This window comes from Lepus europaeus, chromosome 12, assembly GCF_033115175.1.
Source record: "Lepus europaeus isolate LE1 chromosome 12, mLepTim1.pri, whole genome shotgun sequence".
Taxonomy (NCBI): domain Eukaryota; kingdom Metazoa; phylum Chordata; class Mammalia; order Lagomorpha; family Leporidae; genus Lepus; species Lepus europaeus.
In genome coordinates this window covers 54,292,781-54,316,364 of record NC_084838.1, presented here as the reverse complement: position 1 = coordinate 54,316,364, position 23,584 = coordinate 54,292,781, and the positions used below count along the sequence as shown (strand labels likewise).

General features: G+C 38.6%; 1 protein-coding gene across 2 annotated transcripts in view; it reads left to right on the top strand.

Moving 5' to 3' along the window:
* The window catches only part of FOCAD (focadhesin), a 360,290-nt gene that overhangs the window by 70,989 nt on the left and 265,717 nt on the right, over nt 1–23,584 (top strand). For both annotated transcript variants that reach the window (XM_062208140.1, XM_062208139.1), the window contains exons 6-7: nt 8,285–8,386; nt 19,236–19,440. In XM_062208140.1, coding sequence (XP_062064124.1) covers nt 8,285–8,386; nt 19,236–19,440 — 307 coding nt within the window. The remainder of the gene's footprint in view (nt 1–8,284; nt 8,387–19,235; nt 19,441–23,584) is intronic.

The following is a 23,584-nucleotide window of genomic DNA, read 5'->3' as shown; positions in this document are numbered from 1 at the left end:
CATGTATGTCTTTTTTTAGTTTTCCTTAATGAGGTTGCTAAGAATCCTCTAACACTTGAAAAATCAGCCATCAAACTTTTATCATATGGCTTTATTGTCAAAGTGAACTTTTTGTTTTTTAGAGGTCTGCTTATTTCAATATTATTTTAAAGGAATCTCCTGAGGTATAGATGTTTAGTTTTACTTAACATAAAGTAAGCATGACAAAATTATTAAATCATTGGTACTATGTAGTCAGCTGCTATAAAGGATTGGAAGCCATAGAATATATTGCTATATTTTTTGCATTTATAAAAATTAAATGCTCATGGAACTACCAGTTCTGCAAATAACATATCATACAAGCATACTTCAAAACATTCATGGAAAAATAAAATTAAACTATAATGCATGGGTGGCTGCTTGACTTAGCAATTAAGACGTCAGTAAAGATGCCAGCATCCCATGTTGGAGTATGTGGGTTTAAGTCTAGGCTCAGGCTCTTGATTCCAGTTTCCTGCCAATGCACTTGCAGGGGAGTAGCAGGTGGTGCTACCCACATAGGAGACCTGCATTGATTTCCTGGCTTGTGGGCCTGGCCCAGCCCTGGCAGTTGTAGGCATTTGGAGAGTGACCAGTTGATAGATGCTCTTGCTGGTTGTTGTCTGTCTGTCTGTCTGTCTGTCTCTCTCTCTGTGTCAATATCTATGTCTCAATATCTTAAAACAAAAAAAAAGTAGTTATATACTTTCCATGAATTTTTTTGAAGACCCTTGTATAAAACTTCTCCCCCTTTTTTATTTGAAAATGATCTTTATGGTGTTTTGAAAGCAGGAACTTAGCAAGGCTAAATGATAGTAATTTACCTTAGATATATGTGGCTTTAATTTATTGGTCCTTACCTGTTTTGGGATGTGATCTGGACCTTACTTGATAATTTCATAAAAGTTTTTCGATTTCTCCTAGGATTTAAACACATATGTGTGCTCAAAATTTTGCATGTGATTTCAGAGAGCTTGTGGAATTCTTTATCAAAAAATCCAGAGGAAAAAGATGGGAAGGAATGGAGTATCAGTGTCACATCTAACCCAGCAAAAGCCCAGCCAAGTTAAGGATACAAAAGCGAGGGCAGTCACTGGGAAACATGGCCAATAATACTTTCTAAGGCCATCTGTCTCTTTGCAGTTTTGATTCTTTTTGTCTAGCTGTGTATTTTACTTCTGTTTTCATTTCCTCTTATCTTTTCTCTTCCCTACCAGGAAAGACTTTGTTTACAGTTTATGGTTCTAATCACATAGGATTTGCATCTGAATTTATAATCAGTCCTGAAGAATAAGCTACACATATTGTATAGTCTTCCAGCTAACAACAGCCACTAGAAAATGCTTCAATATTTCTTCTAATTGTAAATGATATAATTTAATTCTTGATATGACAATTTGCTTGTAAGTGTCCTTAAGACCACAAAAATGTTAAAGATTTGGCTTATTAGCCCATTTGCCTTCTTTCTAGTGTGTGTGTGTGTGTGTGTGTTAGAGAGAGAGAGAGAGAGATCATGGCATATAACTTCATAAAAGAAAGGTTTTGGATTCTCAGGTATTTATATGTTCCCCTTAGCCATTACCTTGTTCCTAAAATAGTTTTAGACTTATGACATTGGTAGACATCTTTTGCCTTAAAAACATTGGCTCTCAAAAGAGAGATCCTGCGAAAGGTTCAGTGTGAAGACAGAATCATTGTAATATGAAGCATGTTTTCAAAGAAATCTTATTCACTCTCTTACAGACCCAAAGGTAAAATGTAATTATTTAACAATGTCAAAATTAAAATTGCTTTTGCTGTTTTTCTAAGAGTGTGTGTAAAAATGATAAAAATACATTTGTCTTAAAATTATGCTATAGCAATTCAGAACTATTATATAGAAATTCACAATTATTTTTCTTGATTCTTTTTTTGTAGTAACAGTCATGGTAGAATCTTTGTAATAATTTTTTAGGCATCTTTTAACTTAGAATCTGGAGAGATTAAAAAAAAAATCCTCTGCTTCTAACCAATACTTTCAAATCAAAATTCAGAGCAGGTAGAGAAATGCTTTTAAAATGCATATTTGATGTAGTAAGTGCTATGCTATGCTTCTGAAAGCACTGGGGTCACAGCTGCATACATGAAAATGCATGGTGACTGCAGGCATTGTTTCCTCACACAGAAAAGGCAATCTGTCTGTTGCTGAATTTATGATGTAAATCAAATCATAGCTTTCCTATATTCAGAAGATACAGCATAAAGGTTGAGGTGACCTAAAGGTTACAAATAACGTTTGCTTTCTGATTTGCCTACCATGAGACTAATTTATTTTTACCCCCTCATTTCTATTAAGATTGATGTATTTATACTTAGAAAGGTGAATCTAGTTACGTACCTTATATTATCATTGCCCCTGTGCTAGTCTACTGGAACCATGCATTTATCTTTTCATCTTTCCTCAATCCATCCTGTTAAGATGCATTCACTGCTCTGTGTTGTTGACAATATTACTAAATGCAGGCGAGCACTGAAATATTAGTTACTAACTCTGCTTGTTTCTTCTCTGTTTTTTTTTTTTTTTCCTTTGAACAGTTGACTTGAAGACTATAGTTAGAAGGACTATGCTAAACTAGTTTTTCATGATTGAATGTTCTGTCTTTTGGGAAAACATGAGTGAACCATTTTAAGAATTTAAATGGTGTTTTGGTGAAAGTGTGTGTGTGTGTGTGAGAGAGAGAGAGAAAGAGAGAGAAAGAAATAGAGAATTATGCTTATTGTACAGTGTACTTGGCACTGTAAGGGAAATAAAAAGATTCAGAAGACATAGACCTAGGTTTCAAGCTGCTTGTGCTCTAGTTTAAGATGCAAACCTACATTCATGATAATCATAATAGTATCCACTTACAGAGTGGTTTTCTTTCCCAGCTATTATGTTAAATGATTTACTCAAAGTAGCAGTTAAAATATTTACAAATCTTGAAATGGAAAAGTGCCAAATAATGTACAACAAATTGGTCCATCTATGGCAAGAAAAAAAAAATACCCACTGCACAGTAAAGGAGAGATTAGAAGCACTAGAGGCCAATGAAAGGTGACCTGGTTGCCTGGTTTTTATTGATTTTGGTCTTTAGATGCAGTGTTTTTTCTCTTTTAAAAAGAAAGCAGAATCTATTGGCTATCTCAAGAGTTAGGAAATTTTGTGGGTTCTTTTGGACGTAGCATTTTCTCTCTCTCTCTCTCTCTCTCTCTCTCTCTCTCTGTGTGTGTGTGTGTGTGTTTGGCTTATCTCTTTGAGATAAAGATAGGATGCCTCTTTCTCCAGGCTTTAGATTTTATTAGACATTGACTTTAGAGCCATTTGAGAGCCTTTCTTACTGCCTTCTGTCTTTACAGGGTTGGGCTCCACCTCTACTCCTGGGCAGTAATAAGGTTAGGGATCTTATGGGTAGTTTGGTTTATATTATCTTTGCTCTGTTAATGTACTTAGTCTGGTCTCACTTTATAGATGCAAAAACTATGGTCAAGAGAGGTTAATTTGCTTGCCTTAGATCACATGATTTGTTGCAGAGCAAGAATGAAACTCTTGACTCTGAATTCTATGGGAAACCCTGTTTCATCTCACCTGTCTTCTCGTGTTTTCCTGAAAGATGGACATAGTTACAAATCAGTAAATGATTCTTATGATGCTGTATAACCACTACTTAATATAAGTTAGAATAATGGTGACAATATGCTGTATTTGTGGGTTTTTTTGTTTTGTTTTGTTCTCAAAGCGTGTGTAGCTTATTGTCTTCCACTGTTAGTTTTATAAGTGGTCAGGTTGATTGTATGGTCAATCCATCTATCATTCAAATAAAGAATTGCAGTCAATTTACTTTTCATTACTTGTATATCAGGTTTGGAGGTAGTTGAAATTTGAAGGTGTAACCTAGATTTTGTTGTAATATTTTTATGCCACATTATTTCTCCATTTGATCAATAACACTTCTAATCTAAACTTATTAGCTTGCCTTGTTTCAATTGTGGGTCTTTTTATTTACCTTGACCTTTTTCAGTGGGAGGTACTTCAAAGAGATGGATTGGCTAAAAAAGCAGTGAGAGGAAGAAAGAAAAGAAAAATCTTGAATAATCCATAAATTTAATAATCAATCATTGAGTACATAGTGAACTATAGTTAGCCTGATGGCATTTTACTGGCTCTAGTTATAACCTTTTAAAAAGGAAAATAACTCCATTTTTTTTCTCATACCCAAATTAGCATGTGTATTATTTAATTTCATTTATTTTGGAACAAGATTCCATATTTTGCAAAGGAACAATTTTACATTAGCTTTCCATTTTAAGTCTTCTAGTTTCTAATGTGTGTGTTAGTCTTTTGTACCCAACATTAATATTTTATAACTACATTTCCATAAGAGACTTAATTTTGAATATGGTTGATTGTATACTTCTCGTTAAATATAAGAAAATGTGAAAGTAGAGTAATGTTCTTGAATAACTCAGGACTGGTACCATGCTTTGTTGGGTTTTGTGGAGGATGGCCCAAGTGCTTGGGCCGTGCACCCCATGGGAGACCAGGAGAAGCACCTGGCTCCTGGCTTCGGATCAGCGTGGTGCACCCATCGCAGTGTGCCAGCCGCAGCGGCCATGGGAGGGTGAACCAACGGAAAAAGGAAGACCTTTCTCTCTGTCTCTCTCTCTCTCTCACTGTCCACTCTGCCTGTCAAAAAACAAAAACAAAAACAAAAAAAACCTACCCATCCAGACTAAATGCTTGAAATTTATGTTGAATGGGAATGATCAATTTACTTGGGTAAATTACATTAAGATATCTTTAAAAAAAAAAAAAAAACTATGTAAAATACAAAATCTAAAATCTGAAAGATTCTCAAAGAATGGAGATAAAATAAAATTTTAAAAAGAACAGTAATTATTTTAAATAGCTCAAAAGCCTAATAATGGTTGTGAATTCATCAGCTGTTTAAACTATGAAATACTATCCAAGGTTTTTAGTTACTATTGATGTGGGTTTTTCCTCCAAGATTGTTAAAGAAAATTTTAAATCCTCATTGTAAGAAAGAATTCCAGCAATAAAGCAATAGCAATCTTTTTAGCATAAAAGGAATTGTACACATAATGCTATTATTTAAACTTAATTTTAAAGCAACTATATCTCTCCAGCAATATTAAAAAATTAGGGTGGAGATTTTGCCTAGCAGTTAGAGTGCTCCCACAATGGAATACTTGGGTTGGATTCTCAACCAGGCTCCTGACTCCACCTTTCCTGCTAATGCAGACCCTGGGAAGCAGCAGGCTTCAAGTAGCTGGATCCTGCCACCAATAAGGAAGATCTAGATTCAGTACTCAAGCAGCAGATGGTAGCCTTATCTCCCTCTCTCTCTTCTTAACCCCTTCTCCCTCCCTCCCTCTCTCAAGTAATAAAATTTTAAGAAAGAAAGGAAGGAAGGAGAATGAATTGCTAGCTGTATCTTCTTAAAAGAAAAGTTAGATCATCAGTTATACCCAAATGATTTTCTAAGACTGCCTTTCTGGTGGCTCTCAAGATTTGGTCATCTTATTGCAACATCAGCATCACACAGGAACTTGTTAGGAATGCAAAATTCTGGGGCCAGCTCCGTGGCACACTAGGTTAATCTTCCGCCTGTAGCGCTGGCATCCCATATGGGCGCCGGTACTAGTCCTGGTAGCTCCTCTTCCAGTCCAGCTCCCTGCTGTGGCCCGGGAAGGCAGTGGAGGATGGCCCAAGTGCTTGGGCCCCTGCATCCACATGGGAGACCAGGAGGAGGCTCCTGGCTCCTGGTTTCGGATTGGCGCAGCTCCAGCCTTTGCGGCCACTTGGGGAGTGAACCAACGGATGGAAGACCTTTCTCTTTCTCTCTGTCACTGTTTGTAAGTAATTCTACCTGTCAAATAAATAAATAAAAAATCTTTATAAAAAAAAAAAAAGGAATGGAAAATTCTCATGATCTAGCCCAGACCTAACAAACAGTCCTGCAGGGAATCCTGACGTCCTGCTTGCCTACTTGGTACATTATCAGAAGGGCTCCTAGTATCAATGCCCAGGCCTTAGTTTTCTTGGAACTGCTAAAAATGGAGTTCATGAACTAGCAATTTTACAAACCCTACAGGAAATTCCAATGTATTTCCAGGGTTGAGAACCATTACAAATAAAATCCACTCAGAAGGGGATGGAGTGGGTAATGTTCTGATTAAAAAAAAAAAAAAAAAACAGAAGAATACAATAGACCTACCACATGTAAGCATTCATATTAGACACTTCTCTGACACTATCACACAGCTTCTGGGTACTATTACTATTTCTTTATTTTCTTCTCAACCTTGCCTAATATATCATGCACTAACCTCACATACAGGCAGCCTCCTGTTTTTTAAAGCATGGGCTATTTCTGGCTGATCAGATTACAATCATTGCAAAGGGATCTTTCCAAACAACTTTTTATGCCAAAAACTCAAAAGTACTATCAAAATCTAGTTTCCAAATTCCAAATTCTTTGGCAATTAAACTGTATCTAGAATACGCTTCCAGTCTGTTGCCACAGATATTAACAAACAAATATTACAAATCCCAAAAGCCTCTCCAGTGTGTCACATCAGAGGAACTTCTTAACTTGAAAGTTCAGTAGGTCATTTTCAATCAAATCCTCCAAATAAAAAGGAAAGAACAGTTTCAATTATTTCAGTAATGGTTTTTTCTACTATAAGAGCCATACTGCTATAAGAAGCTCTGCATATGCTACCATAAGTTACCACAAAGTTCTTGTGTGATTATAAAGCACTGAAGTGGTTTTCAATATTCTTTCCTTACAAACTATCTCCTTCAGCTTCCCACCTCCCACCCTTAAAAAAAAAAAAAAGCTGCTAAAGATTTATCTCCTTTTTAAACCATATAGTTTTGCCCAAATTAAGTCAACACAAATAAGAAATAGTAATTTTAAGGAATACTTAGAAATGATATACATAAGGCAAACATAATAATTTTGCTTCTTGTCCATCCAGCTTGAGAGAACTCCTCTAGTTTCACTGCATGAAACTAAAGGACTGCTTGCTAGCTAAGGGAATCAGCAGGTTCTATTTAATATCTAAGCCCTAAAACTGACATTAAGTAAAATATAGTAGGATAGAGATTATCTGGGTTAACCACTGATTCACACATATGGATAATTAACTTTTCCAGATAACTGATTTTGGCAGATCCAAGAGGTAGATCATAGGAAATAATATACAATATTTGATTCCAAGAAGCTGAAAACCTTAGAGAGGGGAAAGACAAAACAAGAACACTGAATCTTCCTATTGATTAGCGTTTGATTATAAATATTACACTTTTTCAAGTGAATGCAACTAAGCTGAAATCAATTAAAATTACCAAAATTTTGTTTTAATACTTTTAAGCATAATGAAGCAAAATGCCAGATTGTCCCTTAAGATTCATCAAATTGGTATGTGAATGCACATATAAAATAATACTCATTCACAAAGGCTATATGTAAGTAATGAAGTAGATGCTTTTTCTAATTCAATAAACTTAATTGTACAATTTTCATGCATCAGAGATTCTCAGTCTTTGCACTGTTCACATTTTGTACCAGATATTTATTTACTGTGAGGGGTTGTCCTATAGGAAGTTTGGCAGCAACCCTGACCTCTCCGCACTAGATGCTAGTAGCGTTCCCCGTAGTCACAACAATCAAAAATGTCTCCAGACATTACTAAATGTCCCCTGATGGGCAAAACTACCCAAAGAATCACTGCTCCACATAAATGATAAGAACCATGCACTGAAAAGAATGGACTAGTGAGAGCAAAGAGGGAGATATAATGCTTAATTATTAGAGCAATGTTAGAATAAGTGGAAACTTCCAAGCTTGGAAAGAAGAGCAGCAGAAGGAGGAGGTGGCCTGTGCCCTCTGGGAATGAAGGCATTAAAATGGGGATTGATTTGAGAGAGCTACTGGATTTAGGAGACTGGCCAGAATCATAGAGCAATTAAATGGCAGAAACCATTCTCCCAAGATGCAGGCTCCATTTTCCTGTCTGTAAAACTGGTACAAGTCAGGGGTAAGGAGAGTTATTTTTAATGAGCCAGTTCTGTGACAAATGCAGCAAGTGATAGTTGTGTGACAATTTTGAGTCCTGGGAAGTCTTTAGATGATGTTGGCTCTTTTGCTGTATTTGTACATATTTGAGAATGTGGGGTCCTGAAATGATAGCTTCCAATGTGACTTTCTGTGTTTTTCAGAAGCCATCCTCAGCCTCTGATCACTGTGCTTGAACACAGACCTGATTGCTGGCCAGTCCTTTTGCAGCAACTGACAGCTTTTTTCCAGCAATGCCCTGAAAGGTAATATAAAATAAAATAATGGAGGGAGACAGAATGGTTTTTGCTAATTTTAAAGCTTTTTTTTCAAACTGCTTTGTTTGTAATGTTTCCTCATGAAGAAATGTCCTCTAGTAGGTGGTAGTTTTCCTTTTTCCCTTTTTAATAATAAGAGGGAAAAAAACCTGATTCATTGGTGGTTGAAATATTGAGTATGAGAAATGCTATTATTAAGGAAGTTAAGCATCAGTGGTAGGAAAGCTGACCAGCAATACTCAGTATGCTTCTACATAGTACATATATATGGTGCATTTTTCTTTGCAGAAATTGATTAGTGAATTAATACCTCCGTTACAGTCAGTTGGGCTCAAGTAGTACTCTACTGAGATCAGGTATTCATCATATTGCACTTTAGCTTCATCAAGGCCAACTGATGGTTCTCAAAGCTGCTCCCCTTTCTCCTGTTCTTACTGTGATGGCACTAGTTAAGATCCTTATCATTTCTTGCTGTGATTGTACCATCTGTTCCTGACTGGTTTCTGCCTCCAATCTTGTTCTGCTGAAATTCATTCTCTAATCATCCATCAGAGTTATATATCAACAAATCTTGTATCACTCCTTTGCTTAAATCTTTACAGCACTCGTTTTTAAACCATTTTTGCAGTGAATGGGGCTAAGCATGAGGAATGTACCCACTTCTGGTCTGTTTTCATAGAACTTATTTCTTGATATCTTATGGAAGCTTTCTATTGGGAATTTAAAAAGGTTTGGTTTCTGAAACACTTTGAAACTTCTTGGACTAAAAGATAAGATCTAAAATGTCATGTTAGTATTCATCCATGGTATTGTTCTTACCTTTCTCACCAGTTTGATATTCTGTTATGTTCAGCTCACAGTTTATGCCATGGTGGAATGCTGATTTGCTTTTGGTTCTGCACAGCAAACAGTGCTGTTCTGTTTTCTCCATGCTTTTGGGTGTTGGTATCTATTTTATTGAAACTTACCCTGGGGCCGGCGCTGTGGTGCAGTGGGTTAACTCCCTTGTCTGAAGTGCTGGCATCCCATATGGGTGCCGGTTCGAGGCCTGGCTTCCAATCTCGCTCTCTGCTGTGGCCTGGGAGGGCAGTGGAGGATGGCCCAAGTCTTTGGGCCCCTGCACCCGTGTGGGAGACCGGAAGAAGTCCTGGCTCCTGGCTTCAGATCGGTGCAGCTCTGGCTGTTGCGGCCAACTGGGGAGTGAACCATCAGATGGAAGACCTCTCTCTCTCTCCCTCTTCTCTCTGTGTAACTCTGACTTTCACATAAATAAATAAATCTTTAAAACAAAAAAAAGGAGACTTACCCTACTACCTTCGTAATGTGTTTCTACATCTCTAATTCAGCATTCTCAGCCCCTAGGAAGTTTTTGCTTACTACAGGATGGACATGGAATCTTCCTTTCATGCTCCTTTATTAACTTGTGGTTGTGATTTCTAAGATTATTATTTTTCTATTAACTGTGAAACTTTTGAGACTTGGGTATTGCTTGAGTTACATGCACTTCCCCAGCTGTGTTCATATTTTGTTGTTCTTGAAGGTTTTATAGTGTCCTAGAAATACCATTCCTTAGAACACCATTTCTGAGTAGGCGTGTAATTTCAAATTTGTGGAATTTTTAGGTGAGAGGTATTGCTGCAGGAAGTTCTAAAGAGATACAAAGGACTGTATAAGATTGTGTGGCTTGTGAGCAACAGAAATTTGTTTCTCACAATTTGAGGGCTAGGAAGTTCGTGATCCAGGGACTGGTAGATTTGGTGTCTGGTGAAGGCCCCCTTTATGGTTATCAGGGGGCTGTTCTTTCACTGTGTCCCTGTATGGTAGAAGGGACAAGGAACTTCTCTTGGGTCGGTTTTATAATCCCATTAATCCCATTCCAAAGGACTTAGTCATGTCCCAAAGGTCCCACTTCCAATACCATATGCATTTCAAGGGGGAACAAATACTGAGTCAATAGCACCTGTACTCAGTTGCCAGTGAGAGCACTTGGATGCATTAGCCCAAAAGTGAACATCACCCTCCTTTCAACCTCATCTACATTTGTAGATTTTCAGAGATGCTCATTTTCCTAAATACATGTCTATTCACCTCTGTGAGAAACAGAAAGATGCTACTGCTATGCCACTATGTTATTAAACTTATTTTCAGGGTAATTCTTAAGAATATATCTCCTTTCAAATAACTTTGTTAGTCAACAAGTGACAAATGCATTGTTTATTTTCATCTCAGTAGAATATTCTGTTGGGACTTACAAGTCACCCTGATGGAGTTTGTCCAGATATTCACAGGACAAAAAGTTTTAGTTGGGCCGGCGCCGCGGCTCACTAGGCTAATCCTCCGCCTTGCGGCGCCGGCACACCGGGTTCTAGTCCCGGTCGGGGCACCGATCCTGTCCCGGTGGCCCCTCTTCCAGGCCAGCTCTCTGCTGTGGCCAGGGAGTGCAGTGGAGGATGGCCCAAGTCCTTGGGTCCTGCACCCCTTGGGAGACCAGGAGAAGCACCTGGCTCCTGCCATCGGATCAGCGTGGTGTGCCGGCCGCAGCGCGCTACCGCGGCGGCCATTGGAGGGTGAACCAACGGCAAAGGGAAGACCTTTCTCTCTGTCTCTCTCTCTCTCTGTCCACTCTGCCTGTCAAAAATAAAAAAAAATAAAATAAAAAAAATTAAAAAAAAGTTTTAGTTGATTTTGGTTTATTTACTGATAAGCTGCCATTGACTCAATCTTTTCACTGATATTTTCAGATATTGGAGTATACTATTTGGAGCCATTTGAAAGTTTTGTATTTATCTGTAAGGAGTAATTTTAGACACCTTACTTCTACTTTTTTACTGGGGGATTTTTCTTTACAGGGTGAAATTGATAATTCTGGTTGTGTTTTCTAGAGGGTTATTTGTTTCCTAAGATTTAATTTTATAGTTAGTTAACATAGAAGTTGTTTAGAAGGTAATGCAGGCACATTGGTACTTTAATAACTATGTGAATAGTGATTCACAACAATGGAAGGAAGCAAAATGTTGTGAAGATATTCTATATTCTAGTTCTTTTTTTTAAAACTTTTATTTAATGAATATAAATTTCCAGTGTACAGCTTATGGATTACAATGGCTTCCCCCTCCCATAACTTCCCTCCCACCCGCAACCCTCCCCTCTCCTGCTCCCTCTCCCCTTCCATTCACATCAAGATTCATTTTCAATTCTCTTTATACACAGAAGATCAATTTAGTATAAAGATTTCAACAGTTTGCACCCACATAGAAACACAAAGTGAAACATACTGTTTGAGTACTAGTTATAGCATTAAATCACAATGTACAGCACATTAAGGACAGAGATCCCACATGAGGAGCAAGTGCACAGTGGCTCCTGTTGTTGACCCAACAAATTGACACTCTAGTTTATGGTGCCAGTAACCACCCTAGGCTCTCATCATGAGTTGCCAAGGATATGGAAGCCTTCCAAGTTTGCCGACTCTGCTCATATTTAGACAAGGTCATAAAAGACAGGGTGAGGATAGTAACCAATGATCCTAAGAGTGGCATTTACCGGGTTTGAACAATTATACAGCGTTGAGTGGGGTAGAGGACCATCAGTATACACAGGTTGGGAGTAGAGCCATTGGTGGTAGAGTAGAGGTTATGATTACAAAGGAATGAGGCCCAAGTGCGCTAGACAGGGTCTAGAACAAAGGACAGGGTCATTATTAGAGGAGCTAAGAAAGGTGCTGTCTAAGCTACAATTAAGTTTTCTGATTGAGAGGCAAATAGAACCTGATAGAAGGGGCTTGATAATAATCTGGTGGGCTTTAGGCCTTATAAGTTAAAAGGCCCAGACCTATCTATCTCTTCACATGGGGTTTATCCTAAGGGAGGTGTGAACCTCCTAGGGGAAGGCACTCTATTGACTTTCATTACTTGGCTGCTGGGAGGAGAGCTGGCCAGGTAAAGGCAGGGGGCATCTCTAACAAGAAATTTACAGTTCTGCCTGCAATGTTGCTGACCCTACTTGGCTGTCCCCTCAGCTGCAGTGGTCACTTTGGAAGTTGGGCTGAGTGAAGGGCTTTTCAGCTTAGAGCCAATAAGATCTGTGGCTCTGACCTGGGCATCCTTCAACTCCAGGGCAGGTCCATTTCCAGTGATCCAATTCTTGGCAGAGCTGCCAGGGCTCTTCACAAGCTGACTTCTGCTGAAGCCCAGGTTTACCACATTGAAAGCCACTGCAGTGGACTGGCCTGTTGGGTCTCCTTGAGGGCAGATCACTGTATAGATCAGCCAGTAATAGGCCTGCCACCCATTGCTTCTGATGCCTAGCTTTCTTTTCCTCCTGGTTTTTGTTAAAGCAGACCAGAGGATGCAAGTCAAGGGAGTGCCCAAGTCCCATCTCTAATCTTCGGTGGCCTGAACTACAAGTCTATAGTCACAGGCATGTTCTGTAGTAGTTTTTCTAAGGTAGACAATGCCCATGAGGAAAATTATATTCTCACTTTAAAACTTTCTTTCCCTTTTGTCTGAAAGGGAGGTTTTTTCTACTTACTGTGTACTTTGCTGATGGCGAAGTAAATTTAGCTATGAGATTGTTATTTAAGTTCTTATTTTGGCTATGCCATTACAGAAAAATGTTAGCCATCTCTTTTATAAGGTCTAAAGATTAAATTGTGTGTCCTACAGATTCCTTCATAATAGAATTAGTTTCCTACCTTGAGGAGAATAGAGAAATGAAAGAAGAAGCCGGCGCCGCAGCTCACTAGGCTAATCTTCCGCCTTGCGGCGCCGGCACACCGGGTTCTAGTCCCGGTCAGGGCACCGGAATCTGTCCCGGTTACCCTCTTCCAGGCCAGTTCTCTGCTGTGGCCAGGGAGTGCAGTGGAGGATGGCCCAAGTGCTTGGGCCCTGCACCCCGTGGGAGACCAGGAGAAGCACCTGGCTCCTGCCATCGGATTAGCGCAGTGGGCCGGCTGCAGTGGGCCGGCCGCAGTGCGCCAGCCGCGGCAGCCATTGGAGGGTGAACCAACGGCAAAAAGGAAGACCTTTCTCTCTGTCTCTCTCTCTCTCTCACTGTCCACTCTGCCTGTCAAAAAAAAAAAAAAAAAGATGGGCTTAGAATAGAAAAATGAGGGAGCAAGTCCTAGATCACTTGCTGACAATAGCAATATTACATGAATACTTAGTAAACAGTTTCAACCATTAGAAAACAACTTAAGAAAACATTTACCAGAAGATCCAATGCTTTCTATAAATTTTAAGAATCATGTATTTGGAAACACCTCTTAAATATCTAACATGGTGTAGTTTGTTTAACTAGTAAACTTAAGCACAACCATATAAAATGTTTTTAGTTTCTTTCTACCAACAAGTTTAAAACATATGATACACAGATTCAGGTCACACAAATTAAAATGTATCTTTGATTGATTTTAGCAGCTTAAACTTATGGACATTCTTATCTATAAGCCAATTAAAATAAAACTTTTAATAAAATTTTCCCATGTGGACATACAATATGTACACACATATAACATAACATAGTAGACCAATATAGCAGCTTTAATAATAGCTTTTTAAATATTTAACTCTTTTTGTAGATTGCCAATTGATTTGAATTGCTTTTTGTTTTTAGTAACCTCAGTTAACCATATTTTCTCTCAGTTGGTTCTGTTAATGCATTATTGGCTTCATCTGTTTACAGAGCCATCCCAAAGTACTGAATAAAATAGAAGTGGCTGGAAAAAGTCCATAGGAACCTATAGGAGGACAGCTAAACACAGAACCAACAACACTTTAGTTTTATGAGCAGCAAATCATATATAACTGTGGATGACAAAAGACTTTAAGTCGCTATGTTTAAAATTATAATCTCATCAACCAACAAGAGGCACTTGCTTACTTCACAGTATTTTTGAAAGCACCTGTAGGATTTTACAGGTATTTAACCCTTTAGGCCTCTGGGGCTTTCTCATTAAGATAACTATCATGTCTAGTAACACAAGATCATTAGACTTTTTAATTCTCAAACATTTGTATTAATAGCATTTTCCATTATAGAAACTTAAAATTTGGTACCACGTCACATCTTGACAGTACTTCTAATATAATCCAAATAGCCTGATTAGTTGGTGTCTCTATAAAATGAGAGACATAGGTCCTTCGATTTTTTCAGTTGGGCCCAAACTGATTTACTGGAAATTTTAGAGTCCATATTGATTTTGAAACTTTGATTTTTTGAATGCCTGTCAAGAATGCCAAGAAGGTTCAAAATCCAAAATATCTGGTTGAAATAAGATTCCTTAAAATCATGACATAACATAGACCAAATTTGATCATTGTTACAAGGTGATTATTCAAATCTTTGAAAATAAGCACATATTTAAATAACCCATAGCTCTTAATAAAAATTCAGCTGTTTTTGAACAATTAGAATTTGACAGACATCAAGAGAACATAATAGATTACTTTAACACATTGCTTTAATAGAGCATCAGAGTTTAATTCTATGTCAAAGAGAAATTGAGCTTCCTGTGATCTTTTGCTGTGAGGTTTGCTTCCTTTACCTTCTTTCATATTGGTGACCATGTTTCTGTGTTTCTGTGTGTAACACATCTTTAAGCATCTTTTGCAGGGCAGGATGAGTGGCAACAAATTCTTTCAGTTTCTGTTTGCTATGAAAAGTCTTAATTTCACCTTCATTCACAAATGAGAGCTTTGCTGGATATAATATTCTGGGCTGGCAGTTTTTCTCTCTTAGTACCTGGGCTATGTCTCGCCATTCCCTTCTAGCTTGTAGGGTTTCTGATGAGAAGTCTGCTGTGAGTCTAATTGGAGATCCTCTAAGAGTAATCTGACGTTTCTCTCTTGCACATTTTAGAATCTTTTCTTTATGTTTCACTGTGGTGAGTTTGATTACGACGTATCATGATGAGGATCTCTTTTGGTCATGTTTATTAGGGGTTCTATAAGCTTCCTGTACTAAGATGCCTCTGTCCTTCTCCAAACCTGGGAAATTTTCTGCTAGTATCTCACTGAAAATGCCTTCTAATCCTTTCTCCTTCTCCATGCCTTCAGGAACTCCTAGAACCCGGATGTTATGTTTTTTAATAGTATCCTGTAGATTCCCGACAATATTTTTTAGATTTCTAATTTCTTCTTCTTTTCTTTGGTTTGCCTGTTTCCTTTCCTGTTCTCTGTCTTCTAAGTCTGATATTCTCTCTTCTGCTTCGCCCATTCTGTTTTTAAGGCTCTCTAATGTATTTGTCATTTGATCTATTGAATTCTTCATTTCATTATGATTTCTCGTCACTATCACAGTTTCTTGTTCTACTAGTTGTTTCATTTCATTTTGATTCCTCCTTAATATTTCATGTTCACGAGAGAGATTTTCTATCTTGTCCATTATGGATTTCTGTAGTTCAAGAATTTGTTTTTGAGAACTTCTTGATGTTCTTATCAATTTTTTGAGATCTGCTTCTTGCATTTCTTCTATCTCATCATCTTCATAATCTTGAGTTGGGGTGTCTTTTTCATTTGGGGGCATCATAGTGTCTTCCTTGTTCTTGTTACCTCGGTTTTTGCATTTGTTGTTTGGCATGTTGGAGATATTTGGTTTCTTCACTGTGGTGTTTTTTCTTGTTACACTATGGCTCTATATTAAGTGGACTGTCTGCTTTCAGTGGAGCCTTAGAGGCTTGAGATGAGTGTGGCCTGAGAGCTGTGTTTGGTTCCTCAGGGTTGAGGATGTGTCAAAGATGACACTCCCAGGTTAGGCGTGGTAAATCTCTCTTTCTTTCTTTCTTTCTTTCTTTCTTTCTTTCTTTCTTTCTTTCTTTCTTTCTTTTTTTTTTTTTTTTGATTCAAAAGGGAAGTAATTCCACACAGCTGAACGTAATTGGAGGTAGTTAGCAGGTGAATGATATACCCACAGGAGCCAGAGATTGGAAGCTCTTTCCCAAGGACCACACAGGGAATCTCTGCTGCCCTCAGTGTGGGCTCCAATTCTCCTGCAGTCTCCCACTGGGTTGCCAAGTTAGATGCTAATCTCCTGTTATTTCACCCCTCCCCCCAGAATCAGGTTTTTCTGCTAGGCTCAGGGCCGGTGCAGACCTGAGGTCGCCCTGCTTATGACGTATGTCCAAAATGGCGCCTGCTCTTTGTCTTGCTCGCCTTTGAGGGGTGAGCAGAGAGAAACTTGTGTCCATATTGGTCACTTTTTTTTTTTTTCTTCCCCCTCTCTCTTCTAGTTAGCCTGGTGAACTTTTCCCCACGGAGTTTCAAGCCTCGTTCCCTCTAGTCTCTTTCTGCTTTCCCGCTGGTGTCCCAGGCTATTGAGGTTCGGCTCACCTCGCGTTCTAGCGCTGGTGTGTTGAATCTGCCGCTGGTGTCCCGAACTTGGGCTCCCATGCTCTCCATGCAGGTCCACTGTGAATCACTATTCCAGAAGAGTTTCCTCTGCTGTTTCTTCCCCTACTCTTCCTTGACCCTGCAGTATCTCCACTTTTATTAACCTATGTCTTCCTGAACTATCAGTGTGCTCCCTTCCTATTCCGCCATCTTGCCGCTCTCCACAACATATACCTATATTCTAGTTCTTAAGAATTGTTTATTACACTAGTTTATATTAATGTTTAATAGTAATCAGTTATCCTGAAATGACAGTATACCTCCATGCTAGATGTTTTTGGACATTTTGGGAATTAAGTTCTGCATTCATTTCTTGAGGCTTGTGATGTTAGGGCTCCATTTAATTTAAAGGACTAAGAATTATATGAACTGACAGTTGTTACTAGGGACTTCAGGCCTGCCTATATGAAGGTTATCTAGTCTAACATGTACTTCTTCACCTGACAGCAACATTAAATTACCTGCTCAAGGTGACATGGTGAGTTTCTAGTGGAGTTGGGCCTAAAGCCCGTTTTTTAGACTCTCATTCTAGGTCTTTTTCCATTACTTTTCCTTTAGGAGTGAATGTAAATATAAAAGACTTATATGTAGAGAATTGGTTACATTTTTAAGCGTTCTTTCTTTCTTCCTCTCTTTCTTCATCTCTTTTTCTTTCTCTTTCTCTTTTTCTTTCTTTTTTTCCTTCCTTCCTTCTTTCTTTCTTTCCTTCCTTTTAAGATTTTTTTTTTTATTTATTTGAAAGGCAAACTTACAGAGAGGAGGAGAAACAGAGAGGGAGAGGGAGAGGGATCTTCCCTCTGCTGGTTCACTTCCCAAATGGCTGATACAGCCGAGCAGAACTTCATCCAGGTCTCCTATGTGGGTGCAGTGGGCCAAGCACTGGGGCCAGCTTCTGCTACCTTCCCTGCTGTACCAGCAGGGAGCTGGATTGGAAGCAGAGCAGCTGGACCTTGAACTGTTGCTCAGCTGGGATGCCAGCATTGCAGGCAGAGGCCCAACCTGCTATGCCACAGTGCCAGCTCCAAAAATATATTGCTTTATGTGAACCATGCATTTTACTTTCAGGATCTCAAAGTGAAAGAACACTGAGATGTTCTAGTGTACATAGCTATTCATGATATATTTGTGGATGCTGTTGACAATATTATTTATTCTCTGGAGAATACATTATTAGAGAAAGACAGTGAAACAATATTTCTTATATTTATTTTCTGAAAAGTTTCATTCCATATTCTAATACATATGTGCATTATCTGATTCTTTCATTCATGGAGCTAGTTTCCTCAAGTGGATGATGTGATAAAATATATGTTTAAGTAATATTTGTGAACTTAGAAGTCCTTCTTTTGAATTTTATAGATTGTATAGGTATTTATACTTATGGTAAAAAAAAAAAAAAACTCATTTAAACTGAGCTTCATGAGAATAGGAACTTACCATACTTTTGTTTCTAGCTTTCTTTACAACATTTAAACAAGTGATTACTATACTGTAAATGGTCAATAAATTGACCAGTGAATTTTTCATGAATAAATGAGTGCATAAAGTTAAATCTTATTGATATATTTTAAATTTTTATTATTGTTGAATGTTTTAAACTCACATTACTGTGAAATCTATGGTATTAGAAAGTTATATTGGCAAGCATAATTAAAATGCTATTTCTTCCATGAAGTAGTATTTTTTTTCTTATATTTGCATACCTAGATTAAAATTTAACTTATAAATTAGAAACAGTAAGATATTAACAACAGTAATTTACAATCTATTTTAGCAACCTCAGCATACTTTTTTTCCTTTTTTAATAAGTTTATAAGTTCCAAACTTTTCACTTAATACAAGCACTTTATGGCTTCTCTTTGGCATCTCTGAATTGCCAGCATTATTTCTCTTGTACTTTGGGGGCCATTATTAGATAAAAGGTAAGTTCCTTGGAAATTAGCAATGTGATACTCTGTACTGTGATGGTGGATCTGGGCAGGATAGGACAGGGCAGTGTGAGATTACCTCATGCTGTGCAGAATGATTTATAACTTGTGAATTGTTTATTTCTGGAATATATTTGGACCAAGGTTGGCGATGGGAAACCACAGAAAATGAAGCCACTGATAAAGGAGATATTATATATGTTAACTGTCAGAATTGCCTTGAGATTTTTTTGGTGTTTATCAAAGACTTCCTAGAGAGGTGGAGGCTATTCTGTTGCTCAGCTGAAGACCTTTGTCTCCTGAGCATCTTGCTTATGGGCTCCCAGTGTTGAATCGTGTTTTCCAGTGCACAAAGAAGTGTTTAGCATTTTTCTAGGTAGGTTAGAGTGGAATAGAAAATCATAAAAGTTGAATCTGTTGGTAGGGTAGTATATGATATGACATGAGCTATAAGTTTGTATACTTATTTGCTTGGTTGTGTGTTTAACTCAGTGACTGACTAATGTGTTACATGACTTGCAGGTCAGAAGCTTCATGTGTGCAAATAATGGCACCATTTCTGTGGTATCTATATTGTGAACCATCCCAGCTAGAAGAATATGCTAAACTCCGACAAGCCCTGCTAAAAGTCTTACTTCAACCCCGGGTTGTTTGTGACAAAGAGCAGCCATCGTTATTGGAACAACAGATTCTTCAGCTGTGTTGTGACATGCTTCCATGTTTGCAGGTAAAATCTTTGTTCCTTCTTGACTAGCATCTGCGTAGTGATTGTTATTGTCTTATACAAAGTAGTTCTAGAACCCACGTGATTTGATAAACACAGATACAATCCTGGCTCTAGAAATGCTTGTAACCTTTTAGAGAAGATGAAGGAACCAAATCAAGAGTTAAAACTAATATGTATAAGTACTGTTAACTAAATTCACAGAAATGTGATTCAACATTGTGCATTTTTCGATTACTAGGAATGAAAACTTTCTTCGTTGAAGAAAGATTTATCAAGTAAGCTTCTCTTTGTGCTAGACACTTGGAGAGTACAAGACAAAAAGACCTTTTTGTACCAATTTAAAGAAAAATGAAGGAAGGAGGGTGGGAGGGAGTGGGAGAGGAAGGGAATATCATTATATTCTTAGAATTCTACCTACAAAGCACATTGAATCTGTAAAAACCTAATTAAAAATTAAAATAATAATAATAAAAATACTGGATCAGTGTTATGGCAGAGCAGGTTAATCCACTCCTTGGACACCCACACTCCATATTGGATTGTCTGCAGTTGTTTGCTGCCTCAGCCTCCCCTTCTGATCCAACTTTCTACACATACACCAGGTAAGCAGCAGATGATGGCTCAAGTATTTGGGTCCCTGCCACCTGCATGGAAGACCCAGATGAAGTTCCTGGCTCCTGGCTCTGCCTGGCCTTATTCTGGCAGTTGTGGGCATTTGGGGAATGAATTACCAGATGGGGGATCTCTCTGTCTCTTTGCCTTTTTAATAAATAAACATGAATAGATATTTAAAAAAAAGAAAGAGAAGTTGTCTGTGTGCAGATATAGCAGTGAGGATGCAAAGCTTGACCAGCTGATTGTTGGCTGGGTTCCTGTTTGTACATGTCCCCTAAGGACAGATGCCATTGTCCCCATGAAGCCTGTTCCTGAGAGCCCACAGTATGGTAAATGAGTTAAGACAGTTTTATTAAATCTTAAAATTTAAAGTATATGGATGGAAAGTGAGTAACAGAGGTGTTAATAAAATGCTGAAGCATTTTGAGGGTAAGGGTTGGGAGAGAAATTTGAAATAAAAATTTTTTTGTTGTTAGTATGTTGTGATTTTAGTGTAGTGATTCTGTTATCTTGACATCCCATAATTAGGTTTAGCTGTTTGGCTGGGATCCAAGCATCATGCAGCTTAGCTTTTGGAGGGAATCTGAGAATATATTTCATAGTGATCATTTGAGGTCACAGTTGACCTGCTTTGACTTTGTGTTAGCAAGGAGTGACTAGAGTGAATCTTCCCTTTGTGACTCACAAATACGCTTTCCTGTAATCAAGGCAGAGAAAAGGTAATTAAAATGAATTCTCCTGTGGCATTTTCGAAAGGTTTTGTTTTGTATAGGAAATAAAGCAACATATAGGTAGAGCATCTTGAACTGGGGTACATGTTTTACACTGTGCCTGAATTACCTGTTCTGTACTTTTTGGTAAATGTATGCTTTCATCTTTAAGGACCTCTATTGACAATCCTATATACTTCTAGAAATGAGATCTGAAGAATATTTCTGGGAATCTGGCTTTTTGATATAACTGAGATATGAAAAAAAGGGGCAAATTAATCAAAACTAGTGGCATAGAAACATTCAATTACTTAACAAATTTTTTTTACTAGAATGAAGAACCTGAGAATTGGAAGTGGTCTTAGCAGCAATGTAAGCCAGTTTCCCACTCATTGCAGATGTTTTTAATGCTGTATAAAAGATGACCATGTATAACTCGTTGAATATTTTAGTGATAGGAATCATACTATTTTGCAAAGCAACCATTTTTTCAGCCTGTACTTTTCATTGACTTTCCTTTTTCTAATTATCCATTAGCTTTTATTCTTCTCAGAACAAAATAAAAATAGCCCATCTGCATCCTATCTTGTCTTGTTTTTCTCTCTTCTTTCCTTCCCATTCTTCTCTCTCTCCATCATTGTCATTCAGTTTCCATGTGAAATAGTTTCCAGACTTTTCTTAGTCCTTTGCCAGGACCTCCAGTTTATTACTGCTCAGAATGTGCTGCTATGAAATATTATTCTTAGAGTTGGATACAGAACTGACTCATACTGAGCACCAGGATAGAATCATATTTAATTGAAAAGAAAATGTTTTAGAAATACTCATGCCAACCTATTACTTACTATGAAGGTGTGGTTAGTGAAATTCATATTTTGATTTCTTTACCAATTGCTTTTCTGTTTTATGTTTGTGGAATTCTCTTTTTCATTTTAATTATGACTCATGTCATTTCACATGTTGTCCATTGCACTTCATCTATTTATGCATAAAGATGGAATGTTACTTCAAAATTAGTCTTGTTAAGAATTATGTAATGTGGGGCCGGTGCTGTGGTGCAGTGGATTAAAGCCCCAGCCTGCTGTACAGGCATCCCTTGTGGATACTGGTTCGAGTCCCAGCTGCTCCACTTCTGACCCAGCTCTCTGCTATGGCCTGCGAAAGCAGTGCAGGATATTGCAGGCCTTGGGTCCCTGAACTTGCGAGCAAGATCCGGAAGAAGCTCCTGGCTCCTGGTTTTGGATTGGCTCAGCCTGGGCCATTGTGGCCATTTGAGGAGTGAATCAGTGGATAGAAGACCTCTCTCTCTCTCTCTGTGTAACTCTTTCAAAACAATGGAATAAATCTTACAAAATTTTTTTTATAATGATAAAGGTCAGAAAGCCTTTAATGGAAACTTTCTGACATTGTCTTTCGAATATATATATATATATATATATATATATATATATTTTTTTTTTTTTCTTTTGACAGGCAGAGTCAGACATTGAGAGAGAGAGACAGAGAGAAAGGTCTTCCTTTCGTTGGTTCACCCCCTCAATGGCTGCTACAGCCGGCGCACTGGCACACTGCACCGATCCAAACCAGGAACCAGGTGCTTCCTCCTGGTCTCCCATGAGGGTGCAGGGCCCAAGCACTTGGGCCATCCTCCGCTGCCTTCCTGGGCCACAGCAGAGAGCTGGACTGGAAGGAGGAGCAACCAGGACAGACTCTGGCGCCCCAACCGGGATTAGAACCCAGGTTGTTAGTGCCACAGGTGGAGGATTAGCCTAGTGAGCCACAGCGCTGGCCTGAATATTTTTTTTATTATGGAAAATTTCAAGTATATACAAAATACACTTAAGTAAATATATTGTCAAATAAACATTTGACTTTACTTATTTTTTCTTTAAAGATTTATTTATTTATTTGAAAGTCAGAGTTAGACAAAGAGAAGGAGAGGCACAGAGAGAAAGAGGTTTTCCATCCACTGGTTCAATCCCCAGTTGGCCACAATGGCTGGAGCTGTGCTGATCCGAAGCCAGGAGCCAGGAGCTTCTTCCGGGTCTGCCACATGGGTGCAGGGGCCCAAGGACTTGGGCCATCTTCTACTGCTTTTCCAGGCCATAGCAGAGAGCTGGATTGGAAGTTGAGAAGCCTGGACTCGAACCAGCGCCCACAGGGGATGCTGGCACTGCAGGTGGTGGCTTTACCCGCTACACTACAGTGCCAGCCCCTTTATTTGGTTTTAAATGTCTCTTCTTGGTGCACTTTTGACTTTCCCACTATATGAGGGTATATAAGAAATTTGTGGGAAATGAAATTAAAAGAAAAGTATGTTTTGTGCAAATGTTTTTAAAAGATTTATTTATTTATTTGAAGCCGGAAAGAGAGGGAGAGAGAGAGAGAGGGAGGGAGGGAGGGAGGGAGGGAGCGGAGGAGATAGGGAGGGAGGGAGATATTTTCCATCCACTGATTCACTCATCAAATGGCTGCAACGGTTTGGACTGGGCCAGGCTGAAACCAGGAGCTAGGAACCCTATCCAAGTCTCTTAGATAGGTGGTCCAAGCACTTGGGCCATTTTTTTTTTTTTTTAGTTTTATTTTATTTATTTGAAAGAGTTACACACACAGAGAGAAGGAGAGGCAGAGAGAGAGGGAGGGAGGGAGTCTGGGAGGCTGGGCTTCCATCTGCTGGTTCACTCCCCAATTGGCTGCAATGGCCAGAGCTGCGTGGATCCAAAGCCAGGAGCCAGAACTTTTTCTGAGTCTCCCACGTGGGTGCAGGGGCCCAAGGACTTGGGCCATCTTCCACTGCTTTCCCAGGCCATAGCAGAGAG